We start from the raw sequence: 23,626 nt of genomic DNA on the forward strand, positions 1-23,626 counted from the left end.
CACACACACACACACACACACACACACACACACACACACACACAATGAAACAAGAGCAAGGATTAGGATTCAGTCCCAAGACCCCCCGCCATTTGTTTCTGATGTTAATCTTTATTACAAACAGATTGCAAACTAGAACACAGTGGAACTGAAAGTCGTCATTCGTCCACTTTTTCCTTTGTTATTATTGTAGATTATTGTGATCGTTACGGCTTTGAGAAGAAAAAGAGAAAACAACTTCAGCTTATGAAGTTGATGAAAGGGTAAAGTTCATGTTGATGCATCAGGATAAACTGACTGATAGAGTTTGTGACTGATTCAGTTGCTTCCTCTAGGTTTCCATAAAGGTTTGATTATTTCTCCTGTATTCATGAGTGGTGCTTTTTATTCACACCTCCGCTATAAACCCTGTACATCACGTTTTTACTCTTTCTGTAATTAACGAGACGGTTTAAAATGCAAGACCAGGCTTTGAGACGCATTAAAACATTTAAAAATGGCCAGCTGTGATTCATTCACAACACAGACGTACAGTTGAAACAGATCCGTTCTGCTTCCTGAAAAAGACCTGCAATAACTCAAGACCTCGACAATGTCATGCATCATTTACCTTTAATTAAGACCTTGAGTTGAGACCTTGGACGTGTGAAAGCACGGCTGTTTGACAGAAATGAAGATATAACTCACATTCCTCGTGCACATCCACGATCTGCTTTGCTTTACAAAAGGACGGATTAACACTAATCAACAGAGACAAATGCACATTCAAATGGCTCTCTACGCGCACAGTACATGTGTGAGAATCAAAGCACAAACAAGACAGATTACTTCCATTCCCAGACAATATTTCATCTTAATGACGCACACACGTGCATGGCGCTCAGACCACCCCTTCAACTATATCACATACATGACACACAGGAACATTGGACACTACGGGCGATTCATTGCCTCGGCTGCGACATGTATAATGAAAGACTTTGGGGGAAACCTGACCGTACTGGTATGGAATAAAAAAACGGCATAAAATAGGCCATAAAAGCCCGACAGATACACACACACACACACATTTCTTTCTACTTTTAGCTTAAGTTGCATGTTGGATGTTTGAACTCAGCAGCTTCCAGGTGTGAATGTGGAAACATGGTGTTTCAGAAAGAGAGCATCGTTTTCAGATAGATTATTTACAAAAAGGTTGCAAAACGGGACTAAAAGGTTTCGGACGCCAACCACAAGAACTCTAGTTCTGGTCCAGCCGGGTACAAAAACATCCTCAATATTTCTTATGATAGCAATAACAAGTCAACTGATTCACTGAACACACAGGCAGCAGGGAGGAGAGGGAGGTAGGACGAAGGTGTGTGTGTGTGTGTGTGTGGTGTGGGGGCGATGCCTCGGAGGCAACACGACGCAGTTAAAACCATATTGGAACTATACGTCTGTCAGGATGAAGGAGAGTCCTTCCTTCAGCCTCATTAATCACCAAAAAACATCTCCATCACGCAGATACAATTAGCATATAAAGAAATGATGAATAAAAGGATTTAGTTATTAAAACCAATACAAATGTAGGTCTTCATCAGGACAAAATACCAAGTGTGAGTTTATTATTCATTATGTACTTTTGTTTACAAAGTGATAATATATCATATGCAAGCCTAACGAGGTGTCTGTTATTAAGAATTGTCTCCACTAAGTCCTTAAAGTCCTGATAATTGACACCTCGTGGCGCGTTACACTGCTGATACCGATGATTCACAAACGGTTTACTTTGAAGCCTTCAGAGAGGACTCAACGATATCTTCAGTGCAGAATAACAGTTACTAAGAAATAAATCTAAAATAAAACGCAAGATGAATTTCTTTGATAATTATGTTGGAAAAAGGTTCTCTGATTTGTTGTCACATGACTGTTGGTCTCGGGTGAATCAATCATGACTTCATAGTTTCACTGATGAGCTCAGAATTTATTGTTTTTCACAGAATCTGGTTAAAGTGAACGCTTTATTTGGGGCGAGATTTTAAATGAGAACATGTAGAATAAAACGTTTTTGATGAAATATCACAATTCTAGGCTTCGTTTTGGTTGCTTTTTTCTGGAAGCGTTCAGGGACCGTCGGAGAGATTTGCTATAGACTCATTTTTAGGACCGTATTTGTGTTTCTGTGTTACGACACACCACAGAGCAGACAAGTCAAAGTCAACAGCAGCAACTGAGGGCAGACGGAAGCTTCTTCTCTACAAATCGGCTGCATTTGCTGCGATTCCTTCAGTGTCTGCGGAGGATCTTCAAAGCTGCGACAGCACATCAAAATGAGTGACAAGTGTTTGGCTGCCAAAGCTGGAATGCAATTTATGCTGACTCAGTAAAAAGAAAAACAAACCTAGAAAAAAAATCTAAAGCCGACGAGTAAAACTTGAGTAAAAAAATAACCTCAATTATAAATATTATTAACGAATTGTTCGGGGTCAATGTTATGCTAATTTTCTGTGAGTGTGTCTGAATATTGATGTGTTTTATGAGATGAGACTGTATGACTGAGGCTTATCTGCTGCCAGCAGAAGCCTCTCCATCCATCGCTTATGTGGCCGACTCCGTCAGCTGCTTCCCACCCCTCTGGGTCGCCCAGCTACATAAATTCAACTCACACGCTCACACGCTCGCTCGCTCTCTCTCTCTCTCACTCTCTCACTCTCTCCCCCCCCCCCTCCCTCCAGTACCTAAAACTGACGGATAGATGACGGGTATCAAACATCAATACATCTTCAGTAAAGATTGAACGAATTCCAATTTTAGACTATTTTATGTAGGCCAAGCCCAATGATTATTTTGAATCTGATTTAAATTGTATTCTCACCGGTGTTAATGATGTAAGAACAGGTGGAAAAAAACGTTCCTCAATGATACTAATTTCGGCCACAAGAGGCTGAAGTGCACCTCTTCCTTACGTTCTAAATAGGACGAGAAGCATTCATGGTTTCTCACAGATGTGTGTTTTAGGTTATATAACTTGCTAACATACGATCTACGTACCTCATGTTAAGAGATTAAAAACTCACCTAGAACATGGAGTAGTGGTGCACTTCAGCCTCTAGTGGCTAAAATGAGAATTACAACAAACAAATATATAAAATAATATAAAAAGGACAGTTATGGAATTACTATTAAAAATTCAGGTATCGTATTGGCACAAGTATTCAAAAATGTAAAATAATACTTCACCTTGGCCGTACAAAATACCATAATTTACATTTAACACCAGAATGAACACCACGTCAACCGGACTACACAGCATAGTGACAGTGGTCGGGATATGGAAAGTAATATTAACAATAATAGTAAAATAGCAATAATAGACACAGTATGAGAATAAACTCATTTAAAATGAATTTAAGAACATCTATGGACAAACTCTCAAAGCCTCTTTCATCTCATTTGAAAAACATCCAACGCAGAAGCCTGTGCTGTTAATTAGGTGCACTGCGTGGCCCCGGAGACCTCCACGTCTCCACGCGATTAAAGACAGGACTCCTAATGAGGGGAAGGAAGACAACTCGGACCAAAGGAAGGATAAAGACGGTGCAGAGATGCAAGGAGAACGTATCATCGTGTGGGACCGGCCGGCACATCTTAAACCGACAATAAAATATGTGATGAGAATGAAACTGAGGCTGGCAGGGTTCACGTCTGACTAAGGCCTCGATGCTAAAAACAGAACAGTGGATGACGTTCCTTTAGAGTGCATTTAACTTTAGTGAGGGCAACTGGAGTGTTTCTGATTCCCATCACTGTCAGTGTGCAACAACTGAACGAATGCGTCGGCTCGACTGTTTGTGTCAGAGCTCGAGTTCAAACGTTAGTCACACATCGGTCGTCTTGAGCGTGATTTTAACAGGTGATTAGTGTGTTTTTTAATGGCTTTAATAAAAATAAAATGTCTTTCAGCAGTGAGCTCTCACCTTTCAGAATTACCTCGATCTTGTTTGCAAGCTCAGAATGAGAATCAAGCTAAAGATAAGGAAGAAAGACTACAACTAAGAAAAAGCGGTTACACATAGTAACCTCTGTTCTATGAACACGGAGCACGTTTGCGATACTTATATTTGTGAACCGCTAGCAGCCTGTGTGAGTGCAGATGGGTTGCAGCAAGGTTATCATCATTACTGAAATTAAAACGACAATATGCTTTAAAAATGTTGTAAAGAGAAAATACTTTTTTTTTTTTTTTTTAAACGTAATATTGCCTGGTTAAAAAAAGTCACAAAAATGAAATAAATTTAATTCTAATATATCTCTACTAAATATATAAAAACATAAACTAAACCTTTCTGGAAAACTGAAACTAGCAAATGTACTCTGACACCAATTAAAACTAAACCAACATTAAATCAAAAGCAAGATGAAATATAAACTCATTGACTTTCAAAACTATCATATAATAACTCAAACTTGAGGACTGTTGACAGTATTACACATTCATGATTCACAGACCAAATAATTGCCAAACTCATAATTACTACTTTGCTTAATAATATGTCCTCACTATACAACCTGTCGCAGCTGTATTTAAAAAACACGTATTCCCTCCTATTAAAAAGGAAAAGGACAGTAACGTGCCAAAGGAAACACTGAGCAGCTACTTGCTGCAGACGTTATGACGTTGAACAAGCTCCTCTTTCCAAGACATTCGCCTAATTAAAACTCATAATGTGCAGTTCGATTACACACCCTACCTCAGTAGAACTAATGAGCAGCAACACAGTGAGGATTTATGACAGGCTTTGGGACAAATCTAAGGGAGGAGATGGGAAACGATCATTTGAGTGGTTTAGTAGGACGATAACCTCGACTGCTGTGAAGAGAGACGAAGGAGCGAGCTGCGTTACAGAACAGGACACTTCCCTCCCAAATTACACAGATGATAAACCTTCAGAAGAAATGAACGCATGAATCAACAGAGAGGACGTTTGGTATGGAAAGCCAAAAGTGACATTAAAGCCTCTATTGTCACCTGATTTAGGTTAAAATCGCTACGAAGACATCGGACCTGGATATTTAATTTCAGTTTCAACATGGATGTATTAAATATGTGCTTCAACAGAAGGATAAAGAGGTAACAATTCCTGTTGTTTTCAAATTTAAATACAGTGTAAATACAATTTAAATAGAGTTTTTCTAAATACCAGATCGATTTACGTTTGAATATCCATCTTCAGCGGATGGTGTCTGATCATAGCCTCGTGGTCTCAATGTGTGCTTTGCAATCCAGAGTTCAGGGTTCAAGACGTAACTTATTTTTTCTCTCCTGCTCTAGAAACATATTTATTCCTCAGCTGAAATTAAAAAGCTACTGTCGGTCTAATGTCCGAGATTATCACACTGTTGTTCTGAAACACACTGAATTTGAATCTATGATCAAGTTGAAATACACACTTTTAAAAAAGAACATAAATCGTGTGAAAATAGAGACATTTAATGTCACTTTTGGCTTTCCATAGCTTGTGAATATGAGATACATCGAGACGTTATTGAAAAAGACAACAGTTGGATATTTTATTCACCAACTCAACTCAGAACAGAACCTTTGAGGTGGACGGTCGTGACCACCGACACCATGTAGCCCGCTAACACGTAGTGAGCTCGAGGCTACTCCACATCTCGTGGACAGCTGCCGTTCAACCCGTCTGCATCTCAAACGAGGCCGTGAAGCTGCTGTACATTTCATTTGGCTTCAGCGAGTGAGACGGTTACAAACTGGTCAACAAACTGGATCTTTGACTCAGGAAGTCGCTGGTTGTTGATTTACTTGTCACGTAACGGCACTTTCATAGTTATTTTTAACATGACCAAGTATTTTACGATCTTTTCGGAAACCTAACTTAGTACTTTTGAAGAGGTTTATTTTGAAAATTCATGCAACGAGCGTAAATTGACTTGTTGCTGGATTTTGTAGGAAAACGTATGAAAAATGTGTAACTTTTTGTAAGACATCATACAAACCCTTGTGTGAGGATATGTTGTGTGAGATCACAGTGAATAAATGCATCAACAGTTTAACATCTAGCTAAAACTAAAGCTGCATAAAACATGAAGGTTACGATGTTCAACCGTCTGATCATTTCAGAGGATTCAGTTTGTAAAGCTGCAGAAACACATCGTGTTATAAAACGAGGTGTTTCTGATATTCATGCCGAGGTCATTGATATAACATGCTGCTATTAACAGACTAGAAAAATAGCGCGCACGCACGCACGCACACACACACACACACCTGATAAAACTCCAGCGTGCTCCCTTTAATAACAGCATGATGAACGAGCACATCTTATCTAAAACAAACAAGTCCTCATAATGAATCATTCACTTCATGTCCAACAACACGGGGCGACTATAGATCCACAGAGACCTCTGCTTCTCCTTGATAACTGCCCCCACATCACCAGTCACCCCAGCGCCAGCATCCCCCCCCCCCCCTACAGCTTCCTGCTGTTGTATGGAGTGGACCCCCCCCTCCTGGATAGCAGCATCAACACTTCTTCCCGCTGTGATAATCTCCATTAAACCATCTGTACCGTCGTCTCCCTGCAGCTCCACCACAGCGAACACCTCCTCGCTGGATGTTATGTGAGATACAAGAGGAGCCACAGTTCACGACTTAAGGACGCGTTATTAGTATTATCTGTCGGTAAACAGGCTCATCTGTGAAGACTCAATCAGGGCCAGTGTCCACAAAGAGCCTTTTTAAAATTGTTCCCACTGAGGAGAGAGATCGAGTGGTGACAAAGCTCATCTATACGAAGTATGAAGCCTCCGGTTGGTTAAGTTTTTACTGATACAAAGACGGTCGTGGTTCAGCATTTGCTTCCATAAATGTGCACCTTTAATGTGCAATAGGTTAAAACACTGCAGCAAAGATGGCAGGAGGCCTTCAACGGCCATCAAGGACACCGAAATTCCTCTCGCAATAAATCTTTATTAGCCAGTTAATGAATCAATCAGCTCGGTATCGAGGGAAAGTGTCAGGGCGGCTCGTTTCTGAACTGGTAGGGGACGAGCAACAACTTCACCTGCACTTCAAATTAACTCTATCTTCAATACGCGAGACGGAGTTTTGGCTCGATAGAAACGCATTATAATTGAAACATCTGCATGAAGATGAGCAGAGTGAACAATGCAGTGTCAGCACAAACGTGTCTTTGAGCTCATACGCCGCATTGATTTTCCATCACTTTTTGGGAGAACAAATAAATCAGACATTTAGAAATTGCACTGGGCCGTCCGGCAGGGCGGAGGACACCGACTGCTGCTTGGCTGACCACTGTGACAAAAAAGCCCCCCGCGGTGAGATTCAAAAAGAAAACTTTGCAGGGGACAATCGAGGACAGGGACGTTTAATTGAGGTCTCGGGAATCTCTGCTGGAGCTGAACTAACACCCAGAAGGACAGCATGGTTAATCTTTTCAATCAAAGGAGGCCAGGATCAACACCGAGCGCTCCGTTACGCAACGTTCCTCCATCATCTCCCTGGTTGGTTTTTTTCCACACCCCACGAAAGCCAACAAATATGGTAGATGTGTGGTGAAAAGCCTTTCCGGCCGGTCCACTCGGGCAGCAAACACGAGAATCAATCAGCCGCAACGGCAAACAAAATCACGGCCGATTGATATTCTTAAGAGCTTTCTGAAGCTCTGAGGAGGAAAAGTGGCCGACGTGACGCGTCCACTGCTGACGGTGTAAAGTCAATACTGATCGAGTCAGAGATGCGACCTCATGACATATCAACCGGGGGGCTGCTTCGGGTCCATTATCACCAAGTAATTAGTCTCTGTGTGGATTCAGCACCGAGGTCTTTATGAAAATGACAACGTGAGAGTTTGATGTGCATTAAAACTTCCTCATGTGGAGGTTTGTGAACTTTGGAAGCTGAAGTGAAACAGAGAAAAACAATACTGCAGTGTTTCATAAACATTAATATATATATAATATATAATATATATATATATATATATATTTTTTTAAATGTATTTTACTCAGGCGGAAACCTCCGGTTCTGAAGAGTGAAGCCAAAGCTTCATGTGTTAAAGCTGCATTCTCTAGTGTCCACCAGGGGGCGACTCCTCTGGTTGTATAGAAGTCTATGAGAAAATGACTCTACTTCTCTCTTGATTTATTACCTCAGTAAATATTGTAAACATGAGTTTATGGTCTCAATCTCTAGTTTCAAGTCTTCTTCAATACAGCATGATGTTCATTTAGTACATTATGGTCCATTTAGAGTCACACAGACCATAAAGCAGGGGACGCTTTAGGGGCGGGGCTACACGGTGATTGACAGGTCTCCACCAGAGACATATATGGCGTCTCTACGTCACTCCTCCTCAGTCCTAATATGGTCACTTCCTGTTCACTGGTTGCAAAGATGGCGACGACCAAATCGTGCCATTGTGAACCACAAATCTGTGTTGAATCGGCAGGAGAGCGAGTTAACGTTATTGTTGCTACTGACTTACACTGTGATATGTTCAGGCTCTATTTCGTAAAAAAAAAATAATACTGTGCAAAGGTAAAATTGAACGTTTAGATGTGTTATAATCAATTTTATTTAAATGTAGTTTGAGGCAAGAAACTTGAAGAAATAAACTTGTTTTGAGGAAATGTTAAAAAAAAAAAAAAAGTGTATGCTTTAGTCTATGGGTCACTTGTGGATTTGCTAATGAATTGAACTTAAGGGAGTTTAAGTGTGCGGACCATCGATCACATTGCTTACTTTTATTTTCTACAACAATATCTAATTTCCCCCTCCAGGTGATGCAGAGTTTAACTCTGTGGAAACACACACACACACCCCGGTTTCCCCTATAGGCTGAGCGTCAACGTCAGGACTGACACTGAGCTGATGTGACTGACACTCGGTGAAGGAAAGGAGCCCGAGGCGTGGAGCTAAAAAAAAAAGAAAAAAGTGTGACGCCTGAAGACACACTAAATTCAAATGTGCCCTCCGGGTGTTGAAGTGGGAGACGAAGGGTCAGGCAATCTGTAGACAACAACAAGAAACCGTCCGCAACAGGTTGAATAAAAAACACAAAGAAAAGATTACAAGTAACAAGAAGAGATTCGCACGTAAAAATCTAAGGGACGCCGACGAATGTGGTCAAGAACCTCCAGGCTGTTGAAGGAATAATTCACCCCCAACAACGACCATTTGTGTGTCAATTACTCCCCCAGAGTTTCCTTTAACTCTTTAAGAAAACTTACGTTTTTCTGGCAAAGAAAACAAAAAACGGAGAAAAACCCTTGATGAATGGAAGTAAATGGAGCAAACATTTAACATCAACACTATATTAAAACATCTATTTATAAAACTCACACACAACTCTTGCAGAATAATACAAGTCTCGTATTCTCACTGCTTCGCTTGAGTCCGAATTTTGTAGAGAACAGCTGATGAGAAACAGTCAATTATTTAGACTCATCACTCAGAGTGGTGTCTCCAGGCCAGGTCCTCTGACCCGGTGAAGCCCCAGAGAAGAGAACCTTTATCTCTGTGCCGGGCGCTAACGGGCCGCCTGAATGTTTCATCACAGCTCGATGACTTCGTTCATTTATTTAAGGAAAGGTCGACCAGCAGAAGAAAAGACAAAAAAAAGGACGAATCGACAACAAAACTTCTTCAACGATCTGCAGCCGAGCATTTAGATCAAGATGTCGCCGTGTGATGACGTAATGTTTGTGGACCTCATTTAACGTTAAAAGGAAACATCGGTATCTTTAAACCTGGACCAGTTTTTCTCATGTTTTTGTGTCGAAGTGATTCATGAGTTTTTCAAAAGTGGTCCGGTATTGAAGGAGAACGGCAGCCGTCTAAACAAAGTCTCGCTCAAGAAGAAGTCTCGTTCTGTCGAAATCAGTCATTTATACGACAAGATCTCAACGTCACATCTGGATCCAACAAAGCAAAGATGGCTACGGCCAAAAAAAGAAAATGGCCAAAATAAATAAATGGCTGAAATAGCAAACGTTACGAGACTGAACGTATCCGTGTGCAGAATTGGTTCAGTCTAATGGATGGAAAGCAGACGACACGTCTAACTGATTGATTGGCGTCTGCTTTGCTGAGAAAAAGGAGAGAAAACTTTTGGTTGATTAGAAAACGAGAAGTCAACTTTCTATTAAAAGTAGATCCGAGAAGTTTCCGCACTTCTTTGTTCAGGCAGTAATGTTGAAACATAAATAACTTTAACTACATGTTTTACAAAGATCGATAAAGACTGACGTTAAATCTCTTGCAGACATGCAGAGGGGTGAACAAAGAGTAACAGCACAAGTAACCCTACAGCAGAAACACTGCGTGTTACATGGATAAGACAGGCTGAAATGCAATGTACTGCCACAGATCAAACGCACCACTTTAACTCTGTGTCCACCAGAGATGTGCTCATAAGAGTCTCGGAAATAATTCAGCATTAAAAACGTCAATAAACCTTTTAAACAATGCAAATAAATAGATCTTTGGTGTATAAACGTCTCCATCTGCAGTCAAGAATAAATGTGTAATTACAGCCTCATGTTGCTCATCGAAGAATAACTTTAATCAACGTCACGCAGAGAAGTTTCAGATTTTAAATTGAGGAAGAATGGAACTACTTGTGTGTCCGATACACCGAGTAGATCTATAGTTGGAGATCAGTGCAACCCTGCTATCAAACTATTCAGTGTTACATATCCATCTCCCTGAGCAGTCGTGATGAAACTGGAAATTAATCTGCAAAACTGCAAGTGTAAACAAATTGAGAGGAGATTACAAATCAGCATTATTTCAATTTGCTTACATCCAGTAAGAGGATTATCCCATTAGGAGGTAAAGGGGGGAAGTTCACTTATTGGCAGATTATTCGAGGTCCGCTCATTCTATTAAAAATGTAGAAAAGGACAGGAAGCCATGAGGGAGGCGGCAGGAGGAGATCAGCACATCCATCACTGTCGCTGAGCAAAGTTAAAGCTCAAATGAAGAACATCACGGTTTGGCTCACTTAAGACTTCAAGGACACACACTTCCTGTCGGCTGCAGAGGTGCGAGAGTCCGGGGGACAGTTTGAGAGAGGGAGGGACTCAGAGGACAGAAAGGAAGGCTCGGCTTTGCACATTTAAAAACACATCCGTAGACGTGATCTGTTTGAGTCACAAGAATACCTTCACCCCTGAATCCCATGAGAGAAGCAAGCAGGAGAAGCTGTCAACCTCGTCTTTGTAAGAGAGTCAGAGGGCCGATAGAGATATAAAGTAGCATGTAGTCCTGGATCAGGGGTCTTCTAACTTGAGGGAAATGACCCGGAAGCAGTGTGCAAAATACGGAAGGTCCTGACTGACACTTGAGACCCCATGAAAAGCCTCATTTGTCACTAAAAATGTCTTTTAAAGCCCAGCAGCAACAAGAAGCTCCAGTTCTGAGGACGTATAAAGAGGAAGTCAGCGGGAGCCAGAGGGACGTTCAAATCGAGAAGGGAGGTATTTGTTTGGGTTCAAACATCAACACATTTTTCTCCAGAATCGCTGACTCCACCTTTAAAAACGAGGCGGCGGCGGATAACTGGAAGTGTGTTTTCACAAACGTTGTGTCAGGACTCACCAGAAACACCCGGTACGCGTCTTTCCTGGTCACGGAGCCCCAGCACGGATCCGTGTCGTTGTACTTCACACTTCCAGCGCTGCAGGAGTGGTTTCCACTGCACGAGAAGAAACAAAACACAGATCAACGTCCCACACTTACTCCTGCTGGACGGTTAGTTCTGGTTTTGGAGCAGAGTGGAAGAGAAGCTAACAGGACGACGTCAACAACAGTTAGACCAGGTTTACTCTGTGATGAATAGAGGTTTACTCTCTATAAAATACTAAAATAAAAACATTATAGATACGACAGACATTATTAGAAAAACTCAACAGAAGCTTTGAATTAAAAAAGACATTCTGGAACAGACCTATAAAACACTGAAGTCAGTGAAATATGAAGGACGACAGTCATCATAGTTTATTTAAAACATTTTAGAAACTGTCTGAACCGATCACAAACTTCAGCTGCTCTGAAATCATCTCAGCAGAACTACCCTGAGAGAGGAGGGATGGTTACGTTCTGTGCTCTAAGATCTGAAGCCTCGAACTACATGAAATACACTATTCTACATGAAATACACTATTCTCACTCAGTCCGGCCAACGGACGAGCAATAAAAATGTGTCTGGAAGCAAGTGGACACCACTACAGACGGCAGGAGCTCCGGTGAGAGGTGAGCGGGCCTGAAGGCCTCCGTCAGAGAAGCTTTATTGTCTGAATATCAAGTTCAGAAGGTCACAAGAAGACCAACGAGCCGATGAGATGAAGACGGACGAGCTCCAATGAGCCCAAAGTAGCAAATGTTCCAAACGTTCTTAAAGGAGTGTGAATGAGACGTTTCCTGGTCTTACCAGGCGACTTCCATCAGCGATATGGGCACAGCTGCAGCGTAGATGGCCATGTCTCCGTACAGGTAGACTATGATGCAGATGTAGAACATGTTGACGCCAACTGAAAGACAGCAAATAGAAAAAAGAAACACATGAGCGACTCACAAGACGACCATGACTCTCCCTTCGTTACCGTGTTTCTCAAACAGATACATCTTCACTATTTAAAACACTTTTGTATCAACAGTCTCAACATCGTGCAGGTGTATTACTCACCTGCAGTGTTTTAAATAGTGAGGTTTTAGAAGAAGCACGTGTTTGTGAAGTAGTGAATGAGACTCGGAGTTTTACTTTTTTCCTGTGTTTTAAATGAGCTACAACTACATTTAGTTGTGCAACCGTTGCTGTTGCAAAATGACGATGAATGATCCTTTAAAGCTTCCTCGTCTCTGGAGAAAAGTTGCTGCGAACTCCAAAAAATTTAAATAAAAAAATAAAAAAAAGAGGTGACGAGCAAACATGTCCATCTTCTCACCAGCCCGTAATATCCTCCTCCTCCTCCTCCTCCTCCTCCTCCTCCTCCTCCTCCTCCTCGACAGCAGAGCCACATCTTCCTCATTGGTTCAATATGAAACATATTAATAGCATTAATTAAAAAAGCTAATCCTCCGTGAAAGAGATTTTTTTTCCCGTCAGCCTTTTGCTCTCCACAACCACACCATCCCCCCCCCCCCTTCTCTTCTTCACCCAACCTTTCACCAGGACAAGATGGAGGGCTTTTAACCGGCGGTCAGATCATCAGAGCGCCAAACATCCATCGCGCTCTCCAGTTCTCAGAAGGGGGTTAAAAGCGTCCAAACTGGACTCCTTCAGCCAATTCATTAGAGCATGGAGTCCATTAAGAGAAACAAAAAAGTGACACATTCACAGCTTCACCTGTCAATCACAGTAAGCCCCGCCCCTAAAGCATCCCCTGCTTTATGGTCTGTGTGACTCTAAATGGACCATCGTTTACTAAATGAACATCATGCTGTATTGAAGAAGACTTGAAACTAGAGATTGAGACCATAAACTCATGTTTACAATGTTTACTGAGGTAATAAATCAAGAGAGAAGTAGAGTCATTTTCTCATAGACTTCTATACAACCAGAGGAGCAGAATGATAGAATAAGATACTAAAATATATAAAGTTTAAAGTGGACAGACGCATCAGAAACATGGCGTCTCCTTGTGGGACAACACTGGACGAGGCGTATTAGAGCTGAAACAGGACGTACTGTACTCTGTGCAGGACCGCGGGGGGTGGGGTGCAGGCCTTCACGGAGCTGGAACTAATATTTCTCAATTACCCGAAGCCACAGGCTAAAGAACGCTGCAGAACGGGTCCTCACGCAGGAGCCCGGTGTCTCCTGTAGCTGTGAAACGCATCAGCATCCATCACCACTCTGCTTCTGACTGACAACCTCTCTGAGCAGCTATGGGGGGAAAAGACACTTTTATTACCTTATCAGGGTTAAATGATGTGTATTACATAATAAGAATATGTTGTTTTAATTATCTTATCATAAATAAATCTGCTTTGACCTCCTGAAAAGTCACAAACAACGCCGCTGTCACACTGCAAACCTCTGAAATATATAAAGAGGAAGGACGTTCACCTCAGTAATCTTTCTCTTCTCATATTTTTAACTTCCACTTGGTGACCGAGTCAAACGTTGATGAACTGAAGAGTACCGACTTCGACAAATCAAATCTAAATGGAGCCCCGGAGGCAACAACACGCCTCTAAAAATACGTAACTAGGACAGTCCGGAGTAATTAATGGTCAAGCTTTAATAGCAGACGCTGTTGTGTCATGCTGACTATTAGACTCTGAAGGTGTTTTAAAGTTAACTTTTCTTCGATCAGACTTCTTCTATTAAACAGATCAATAAAATTCACTCTAAAAAAGCAATTTGATCTACTTTAACTGCAGTAAAAACATGCAAACGCACCTTTTTTTACCCGAGAGTCGCATATAATATCTACTAGTTTTAGTTTCTGAAGCTCCACAAACATGAAACGATCGGGCTGAAGCAGCCACGTCCATTCATCTCAGCAGAGGCTCTCTCAGCGCACACAGCGTGACATTTAGCTAAAAGTCACTGAAGAATTAAAAACGTTAAAAGACAGAAGCAGGAGTTACAGCGGAGTGAATTACTTTGTTTCCTTCTACACAACTCTGAAGAAATACCGTCAATACTGTTTAAATATACGGCTGCTGCTGCTGACGCTACGATTATTATTATCAATTTACTTTCTTGATTAATCGTTTGGTCAGAAAATAGTGAAAAATCCCAGTTTCTCAAAGTCAAAGATGAACTCTTTTAAACGTCTTTTTGTCGTAAATATTCACTTTAAAAAAAGATAGAAAACAGAAAAACAGGAAATCTCCATAATTAAGAGGCTGAAAACTGCATTTTCTGACATTTTTGCATGAAAAATGACTAAAAACTGAATAACAGTTGGTGATTAACTAAAAGATTAGTCAACTACTGGTTGCAGCTCTTTTTAAATATCATCATATTTAAACACTATCTCCATATTTCAGAGGCTGAAAACTGCTGTTTCTGACATTCCTGCATGAAACATCGGCCACGTGTCTCTCGTTGAAGACAGAAAGAACCGAGTGACAGCGGAGTTAATTACTATTCACCACCATGAGTGCTTTGTGTGTCGGGGGAGGGGCCGGCTCACGTTGAGGAAAAAGAACACACAATCCTGCTGTTTGCACAGCCGCCATGTTAACCATCACATCACAAGAGAGGGAATAAAAAGCTGAGTCAAGGATGCTGATGCAAGAGAAGTCTCTCTCTCCCTCGTCAGCTTCCTCAAATCGTCAACGTGAAGGTCACAGCAGCACCTTTTTCCTTGTGGTGCAGATAAACCATCAACATTCCTGTCAGAGGCTGATACTCGTGGCCTTATTCCAGACCCGCTTCACCGCCGCCGTGTCACCTCTCAGTCCCGGAGGACGTGGCACGCCCTCTGAGAGCTCGTATCGCCTTGTTAATTGGCTGCATAAAGGTGCAGCACAGACAGGCAGAGTGCAGAAAGAGCTGAATACAACTTGCCGTGTTGATTTAGTTTTGCTCCGCTTTCCATAAACGACGACGCCACCACGGTCGACATCGCACATCTGTCTCTGCTCACCCATAATGCGTTGCAATTCCGAGTTTGTTTTCCTGGAGCCGGTTTGAATGAAGTCTCTTAATGGCCTCGAGTTGTGTTTCTTCTTAGATTCAGCAGATTATTCAAAGTGTAAATCTATAAAGTCTGAAAGCACACTGTAGATAAAGAAGGAAGTAAACCTACAGGCTGAGCACCGACACATTTAATGATCTGAGAACAAGTTCCCACAGCAAAGGTTGAACTTAAAATAACTTGCATCGTCTGACAACCTTAAACTCAAATCTATTATTATCCAACGTATCATTTGAGCTACAAAAGAGGGAAACAACAAATAATCCAGATCTGTTTTCAGACATCTTAAAGTCACTCATCTTTCCAGGAGGAGTGGAATCACGGTGATCTTATGATCCATCTAGTTAAAATAATACGTAAATAAAACAATCAGTATCTAAAAGTTAAAGTTTGGCTTAAAACTGGAGAAAATGACAACTTTTTTCTATGAAATATCAAAAAACTATTTCATAACTTTGTCTTTTTTGTCCAACAGTATGTTATTTAATATAATTAATGACAAAGAAGATCTGAACCAGAGAATCAATCAACTAATCGATGAATCAGCTGATTGTCGGTCGAATAGCTACGAATCATTTTATTATCGATTTATTTTCATTAATTAATCACACAAGTCTGTAAAATGTCAGAAAACAGTGTAAAAATGTCCATTCAGTGTCTCAGAAAGAAGCAGAAGTCTTTAAACGTCCTAAAGCCAAAAGATATTCCCTTTAATAAGATAGAAAAAAACAGAGAAAAGCAGGAAATCTCCATATTTTAGAGATTTTTGCATGAAACAAACGAACTAGAGTTTAGTTTGTTTGCACAAACATTTATAGAGGAACATAAATCTTATTGAACTTTGAGCTCTGTAGTCAGTAAGTCAGGAGGAAGAGGACGTGAAGATTGAGGAGTTGAGTAAGAACGAACCTGGGAATTTGCTTTAAAGTAGTTCTCGAACTGTTTCACCTGAACGTATTTTAAATCAAAGATCTTGATCTCATGAATAGTGAGAATCTGAAGTAGAGGAGCAGATGAGACGTAACGAATGGTGTAAACATTTAACGTTTGAGAGAATAAAACAACGTGAATGACGTCTTCCTTTGAGCTCAGAGAGGAAGTTCTCTGAGGACGTCAGGTAGAAAGTGTCGCTGTCAGGACCAACTAAAGAGCAGCGTTCCCCTTCTTTTGTCTACTCGTCCAGCATGTGCTGGGACTCGTGCCTCATATCTCGTTCATTTCTGATTAGTCACTGGGCAGCTTTCTCACAGCGAGAGGAGGAGAGAAAAACTAATTTCCTTATTACCGATCGATACCTCCACGTGCTGCTTCACCTCCACGTGCTGCTTCACCTGTTTCACGGCGGGAAAGGTCATCAGCAGAGATTTCTTTCACCTTTAACGAGCAGGACGAGTCGAGCCGAGTGACACGCTGCAGCTTTAACGGCATGGGCGCCGTGCATGAGACGCCGTGCATGAGACGCCGTGCATGAGACGCCGTGCATGAGCGAGTTCACACGTGTGGGTGTGAACTGGGAGGGGGAGGTTTGGCGTGCAGAGTGCTCCACCTAGTGTCGGGAAAAAACAGGGACCAGAGCAGATGATGCCGATGGAGCTTTGACCTTTTGTTGTTCCTTTATCCCTGGGACAACACGGGGGGGGGGGGGGGCAGAGTGTGGAGTCACCGGCATCTGGTGAGGAAGAGGCCGGTCGGTGTAATGCGAGCAGACAGAAGGAGGAAGGTTTCTCCGTGAGGTTCAAGGTGAACGGAGGGTTCATTAGAGCCCAAATCATTCAGAAGCCATCTTGCCCCCCCCCCCCTCCCCCTCCCACAGTAGGGGCATTAATGAGAGTCTCAAGCAGGTAATTACAACCAAAGGCAGTTTATCCATTTATAATCACATCCAATTACGGAGCCGTTCCCTTTTGTGAATGTGAGGAACGGACATAAAAAATGAAAGAAGAAAAACCTTCAGTGCTGCTTCTATAGATGATGGCAGTTAATTGAATAACGGGTAAAAACACTCGAGGGCCAGAAGGAGATTACCTTTGTTGAAGAACATGGAGGCCATCTGACCCATCTCCACCCGCTCCACGATGTCGAAGTGGTCCAAGTGACCTCCCGACCGCTCTGTGAAAACAACATGGAGGACATCGTGGGTAAATACCACGCAGTCAAAGAGCAGCGCGGTGATGTGAAGCGACTTCAGCTCATCCGGCATCACAAGGCGCAACACTTTGTGCAAAAGAGCGAACTGTTCCATCGCATAGTGTCCTAAAGCTGCATTCTCTCTAGTGTCCACCAGGGGGCGACTCCTCTGGTTGTATAGAAGTCTATGAGAAAATGACTCTACTTCTCTCTTGATTTATTACCTCAGTAAACATTGTAAACATGAGTTTATGGTCTCAATCTCTAGTTTCAAGTCTTCTTCAATACAGCATGATGTTCATTTAGTACATGATGGTCCATTTAGAGTCACACAGACCATAAAGCAGGGGATGCTTTAGGGCGGGGCTACACGGTGATTGACAGGTCTCTACCAGAGACATAGATGGCGTCTCTACGTCACTCCTCCACAGTCCAGATATGGTCACTTCCTGTTCACTGGTTGCTAAAAGTCATCTATAGTGGTGAGTTAAACTCATAATTCATCTCTAATATCTGTTTTATATTAATGTGGAAACATCTCCTTCAAACTACTGGATTCATTCAGATTACATTTGAACACATCATGATAACGTTACAGTAATACACTGAGCAGAGCCTGAACGCGTCATAATGCAACTGAATGGAACCTTTCGCACGTTAGCGGTTAGCTCGGGTGCTGCTAACGTTCACTAGCTCTCCTCTTGTTGCTCTAAATGTAGAATTATCAGGAATCTGACATCAGATCGAATGCATTTACTGAATATCAGCCGATAACGATCTACAGTAATAAAACACACGTCTCGTAAACACTTACGGTTCTCACGACCAGACAAGATGGGCTTCGTCTCCGGCTCCGACCGGCCTCGGACCACGATGTCATCGTCTGAATACTCGGAGGTGGAGTCGCTGTCGTCGACCTGCGGAGATTTCAAAAAACAAGTATTTTAATCTCTATTTCAGTCGAACTGTTTTCTCTAATTTCTCATTTCACAAGCCGTTAACACGTGTTTATTTTGCTCTGTATGCAACATCTGGAAACTACAAGCAACAGCTGCAGCGTCAATGATGAGTCAGCATCGTGAGAGTCGTAGGCTGAGTGACTGGCCAGGCTGGGGAGGAGACGAGGAGACAAGGAGACGAGGAGTGATAGGAGCTACTGGAGGTCTAGGCGTGAATCAAACTGATTTAATGCAGTCAAACACCAACTAACATGTAGATCTTTGAGTCCTAAGAGAAATATATTTCTACTTTCCCTGTTTTTAGTCCCAAATAACTTTTACATAACGGTGAAATAAACCCTTTTTATTGTTACTATTTAGAGAGAGAATGAACTAAATCTAGTCGCACTTCACTCAAAGTTCCAGCAGAGGGCGATCACATCAAACAAACATGAACTAATAGATCATCAGATCACCACTCAGAGATGCAACACAAGCAGTTATCAGACACTTTAAGAGTTTTATCTGTTCACAACACAAGAATTCAACACCGTGCATCTTCTTCTCCTTCAGATCCGCCTCACAATCACTTCTTCAGCAGGAAACGACCTTGTGTGTGTGTGTGTGGGTTTCTTAACATATATGATGCATCGCTTTACGTCTGGCTGATGTGCTTCACTCGAGCAGAGAGAAATGAAGAAAAAAGCATTCAGCGTTAAACAGTCTTCCATTACGTGGGCGGTGAACCGGGGGAGGAGCCATGAATCAGAGAGTCTGCACCTTAAACGCTTTACAGTCCTTTTCTTAGGCAAAGTCAGAATGATTGAAGATCGGGTTTATAATGGAGAACAGTCCTCTGTACAACCACAGCCTCACATTATGTATAAAGATACAGCTTCCTCTGGAAGAAAGTTTGTCGTAGTTCTGTGTGTTGATAAAGTAAAATAAGGAGAACGAGGTCACTATTAGTGCTGCATGTTTGCACGATGAAGACACAGTATGTTTGAGTATCACACCAACAGTCCGTTTATTATAATCTCATTAAAGTTAAATATCTCACGGTTCTCTTTGACGTCACCGGAGGAGATCAGCGGTCATTAAAGGTGCGTTTTTTAGGGATTCAACTTCCCAGAGTTCCCATCAGTGTGACGTCAAATTAGTTTATTTTTCTTTGGTTTCGTTTACGAGTCGCTTCGCTAGCAGAGAAAGAAACAGAACGTCGCTTCACACACAAGTTAAAGAGCGAGTCTGTCACGTTAGCTCCGCCTTCCTTCTGTGGCCGACCAATCACGGCTGAGTGATGGAAAACGCGACATTTATTACTTTAAAACAACGTCAATGACAGAGTGAGTGGAATATAATTAAATATGGCCTCCATCTTCATCAACAGTTGAAACCTACGGCGCAGATATCTGTCGCAGAACTTCCATTATTATGCAAATTATTAAAATATGACGTTAAAACCAAAGCAGCCCCAGTGAAACCTCCTGCACCGAGTTCACTGCTGACCTCACACAACACTCCCATTTCATCCAGTATTTGAGTCCTCAGTGTGAACTGAGGACTTATAATAAGTCGACTTTTTAAAGAATCAATTACAGAAGCGTAGCTCCAAAAGGAAGAACGGATAGCTCTCACTAATCTGTCTCGCGTTGTGGTTCTGTTTAATCGTCACTGTAGTCTGGATTCTGTGTGTGTTCTGACGTATTTCACAGGATTAAAGTTCTTTGGCTGCATAAACACGTCAGAAGACCTGTGAACACATCCAGAGCTAAAGCTTTGGCTTCATGTCGTATTAGACAAACTCTCTGAAGAAAGACGAGAGAACCAACGTCCTACTAACAGATGTTTACCGTCTCACCTCTTCCTGCTTCCTCCTCTTCCAGCGCAGCTGAGCGTTCGCCGCCGCCATCGCCTCGATCACAAACGTGGTCGTCATGTAGCTGAAAGAACGAAAGACGAGAGGGAAGTTTTGATGAAAAGAAGTTCGGTTCATCCATTGAAACACCGTCACACTGCTGCTTTCAATGAAAACAACTTCATGTGAATATTAAAACATCCGTTTCATTAAAAGCTGCAGTGATTCGTAGGAAATGTTTTTCTCTTCAGCTGCTAAATGTTCACCAGCGAGTTTCTGACTCCGTCAGCTGTTTGCAGAATAAAATCACTTTTTACAGATTATCCTGTGAGAGCGACGCTGTGAGAGCGACGCTGTGAGAGCGACACTGTGAGAGTGAACCAGAAGAAGAAACGATGAGCTGAAACTCACCATGAAGCTCCTCAAAGAGCTGCAGGTTTGTCACTCCGAGCGATGTCTTTACATTATCATATGTTACATTAATATATAGATTATTGCCTCTTTCAATACCAAAAAAACACAACATTGTATGCTTAATATAATAAAAACATTGGCATTAAAAGTCCTCTAATCACTTCTATCTGAACAGGGAACATTAATACTGAATCTGGATATAAACTAAAGAATAAAGCTGGAAGAAGATTCCGGCCTTCAGCTCTGCGTGGTCACGTCGTCTCTGTTGGACAGAACGATGCATGAGGGGGAAATAAAAAGGTAGATGTGTGGAACAAAAGTCACCTCATGAAGCCTAAGAAGGAGATGAGCGCGATGCTGACCACCCAACCGGCCGCAGCGAAGGCTTTGGGCATCGTCAGAGCTCCTGTTCCCACGATCAGGTTGAACATGTACACCAGACCCACCTGGAGGAGAAGGAAGAGCGGATGAGCTGAAAAAAGGCAGCTCACAAAATCAGTCAAACAAAACAAATCAAAAGCACTGCTATCAGGTGTTCGTCTACATGCTGGAGTATTCAAACTATGCAAAGGACAACCTCTGTGCTCATTGGGCAACACTTAAACTCAGCTGTCAGCAAAATTCAAAGAAACTGCTGCGAAATCATGCTGACGTAAGCAGTGAGGGGCTGAAGTGAGTTGACTAAAACTAAGTCCAGACCAGAAACCCTGGTGTGTGCACTTTATAGTATCCTCTTTATTCTTCACCGCACTTTCACATCTACTCACAAACACGTTTGATCCTTTTCTGTCCCAAGTTTACAAAGTGTTTGAAACACAACGGGCAGTTAATTTAAATAGCTCAAGAACAAAAAGAAACAAAGTGTGAAGATTAAAACACGTAAAAGTAATCAGAGAGAAAGGCTGCAACTTCTGTAGTTTAATATTTAACATTTTAACTGCAGCTCCAAAGCTAGCAAAAACAAAACACTGATATTTCAGTCAACAGATATTAAAAAACACTAAAATGAACAACAGCCTCCTGCCTGATATGATATGATATAATATATATATGATACTCACAAAAGGGGAGTAGGGCTCCCCGCTCTCTGTGATCCCACCTGCCATGGTATACGACACTGGTCCTCACCTGAAGGAACAACAGACCGGAAGTTAAATCCAGTTTGTATCACTTATTCCATCAAGTTTAAATCTACTTTATTGGCATAATCATAATTAAGTAAACTATTGCCCAGACAAGCTCTGTAGTGTAATAAGAAACATTGAAAATGGAAGAAAAAACATAATAAATGGTTGTTCAGTTTGAAAAGAACTCCCATTGCACATCTTACAATTTAATATTTACTGTTATGTTGTCACATAAAGTGTGAATATGTCAAAGATCATTCAAGACTTTTATTACATTTTAAGGACCACTTTTCGTTTCGGCTTGGTCATAATTCAGAAAGCAGCACGTGTTAATAATAATAATTATAATAATAATTGTTGATCTGACATTTCCTTGCTAGCAACGCAGCTAGCAGCGTAGCTTATAATACATTCGCTACCACACCAAATATACAATATATTTTAACGTTTTACTACATGCACTAATACACGTGAGGGACTAGATCAGCGTGTCATTAAAGAAAACTAGCAGTAAACACTCCTCACCTCACTTCTTTCCAGTGTGTCTTGCTAGTTTAGCTGCTAAGCTAGCCAGAAGCTAAGAGAAGCAGCTGATCTGCACCCGCAGGAAGAAACACGTCAACCTGATGCTAACATAAAATAACACTTCCGGTTATGGCTTTCAACGTAAAACCTCCTCCGTCGTACGTAAAGGTTGATGTAAAAAAAAAAAAGCTTTTATTGTGAAAGTAAAAAAAAAATGATTTGATCGTTCTGGTTGGTGCGGGAAACAAATCACGAGGTCACATGTCACATGTTACATGACACGTGACACTTGTCATATGACACACGTGCGCCTGTATCTGTGTTATGTATTATTGTCTCTGTTTATTAGTATCTACCAGTGGTTCCATCTCAGAGGGATTTATTGTATTATTTATAATTGTATAATTATAAAAATAGTTTAATATAATGTATTTATTATTTAGTATTTATTGTTTATTTATTATGTATTATTTATTTATTTCATATGTCATTTTACGTGTAAAAACATTTGACGGTTCCAGATTGAATAATGTTGATAACTTTAATGTGTCAGTAATAATGTTGACTGTCTGCATTTCTCACTATTTTCTGTATTTTTACAAACCAATCAATCGATTAATTAATAGAGGAAATATTCAGCAGATTAATCCACAATGAACATAATCATAATAGTTTAAAATGAGCATTAAAATCCTGCTTTTACATTAATGCACGAGTACATAATAATCTAATGATAGAATATATAACACTTTGTCACACTTTGAATATTCTAACTACATTTTTAATGATTAAACTTTCTAGTTTTACTGAAGAAACATTTTCAATGTAGTTCTGGAATAAACCAACATATTAAAAGACACAAATTACAATATTTAATGAGTTAAACACTGAAACAAAGTACGTTCATGTTCCATTACATATCAACTCTCTCTCATTTCTTCATTTCTTCATTTTAC

General features: G+C 41.2%; 1 protein-coding gene across 1 annotated transcript in view; it reads right to left on the reverse strand.

The window, feature by feature from the left end:
* The window catches only part of tmem104 (transmembrane protein 104), a 47,552-nt gene extending 24,756 nt beyond the window's left edge, over positions 1 to 22,796 (reverse strand). Inside the window, exons 1-8 of the mRNA XM_031861990.1 lie at positions 22,671 to 22,796; positions 22,080 to 22,146; positions 21,343 to 21,464; positions 20,608 to 20,689; positions 18,623 to 18,725; positions 17,707 to 17,790; positions 12,459 to 12,558; positions 11,627 to 11,723 (exon numbers count right to left, since the gene is read on the reverse strand). Of these exons, the coding sequence (XP_031717850.1) occupies positions 11,627 to 11,723; positions 12,459 to 12,558; positions 17,707 to 17,790; positions 18,623 to 18,725; positions 20,608 to 20,689; positions 21,343 to 21,464; positions 22,080 to 22,124 (633 nt within the window). The 5' untranslated portion in view covers positions 22,125 to 22,146; positions 22,671 to 22,796. The remainder of the gene's footprint in view (positions 1 to 11,626; positions 11,724 to 12,458; positions 12,559 to 17,706; positions 17,791 to 18,622; positions 18,726 to 20,607; positions 20,690 to 21,342; positions 21,465 to 22,079; positions 22,147 to 22,670) is intronic.
* Positions 22,797 to 23,626: the final 830 nt, after the last annotated feature.

Source organism: Anarrhichthys ocellatus, unplaced genomic scaffold, assembly GCF_004355925.1.
Source record: "Anarrhichthys ocellatus isolate YVR2014 unplaced genomic scaffold, GSC_Weel_1.0 scaffold26, whole genome shotgun sequence".
Classification (NCBI taxonomy): domain Eukaryota; kingdom Metazoa; phylum Chordata; class Actinopteri; order Perciformes; family Anarhichadidae; genus Anarrhichthys; species Anarrhichthys ocellatus.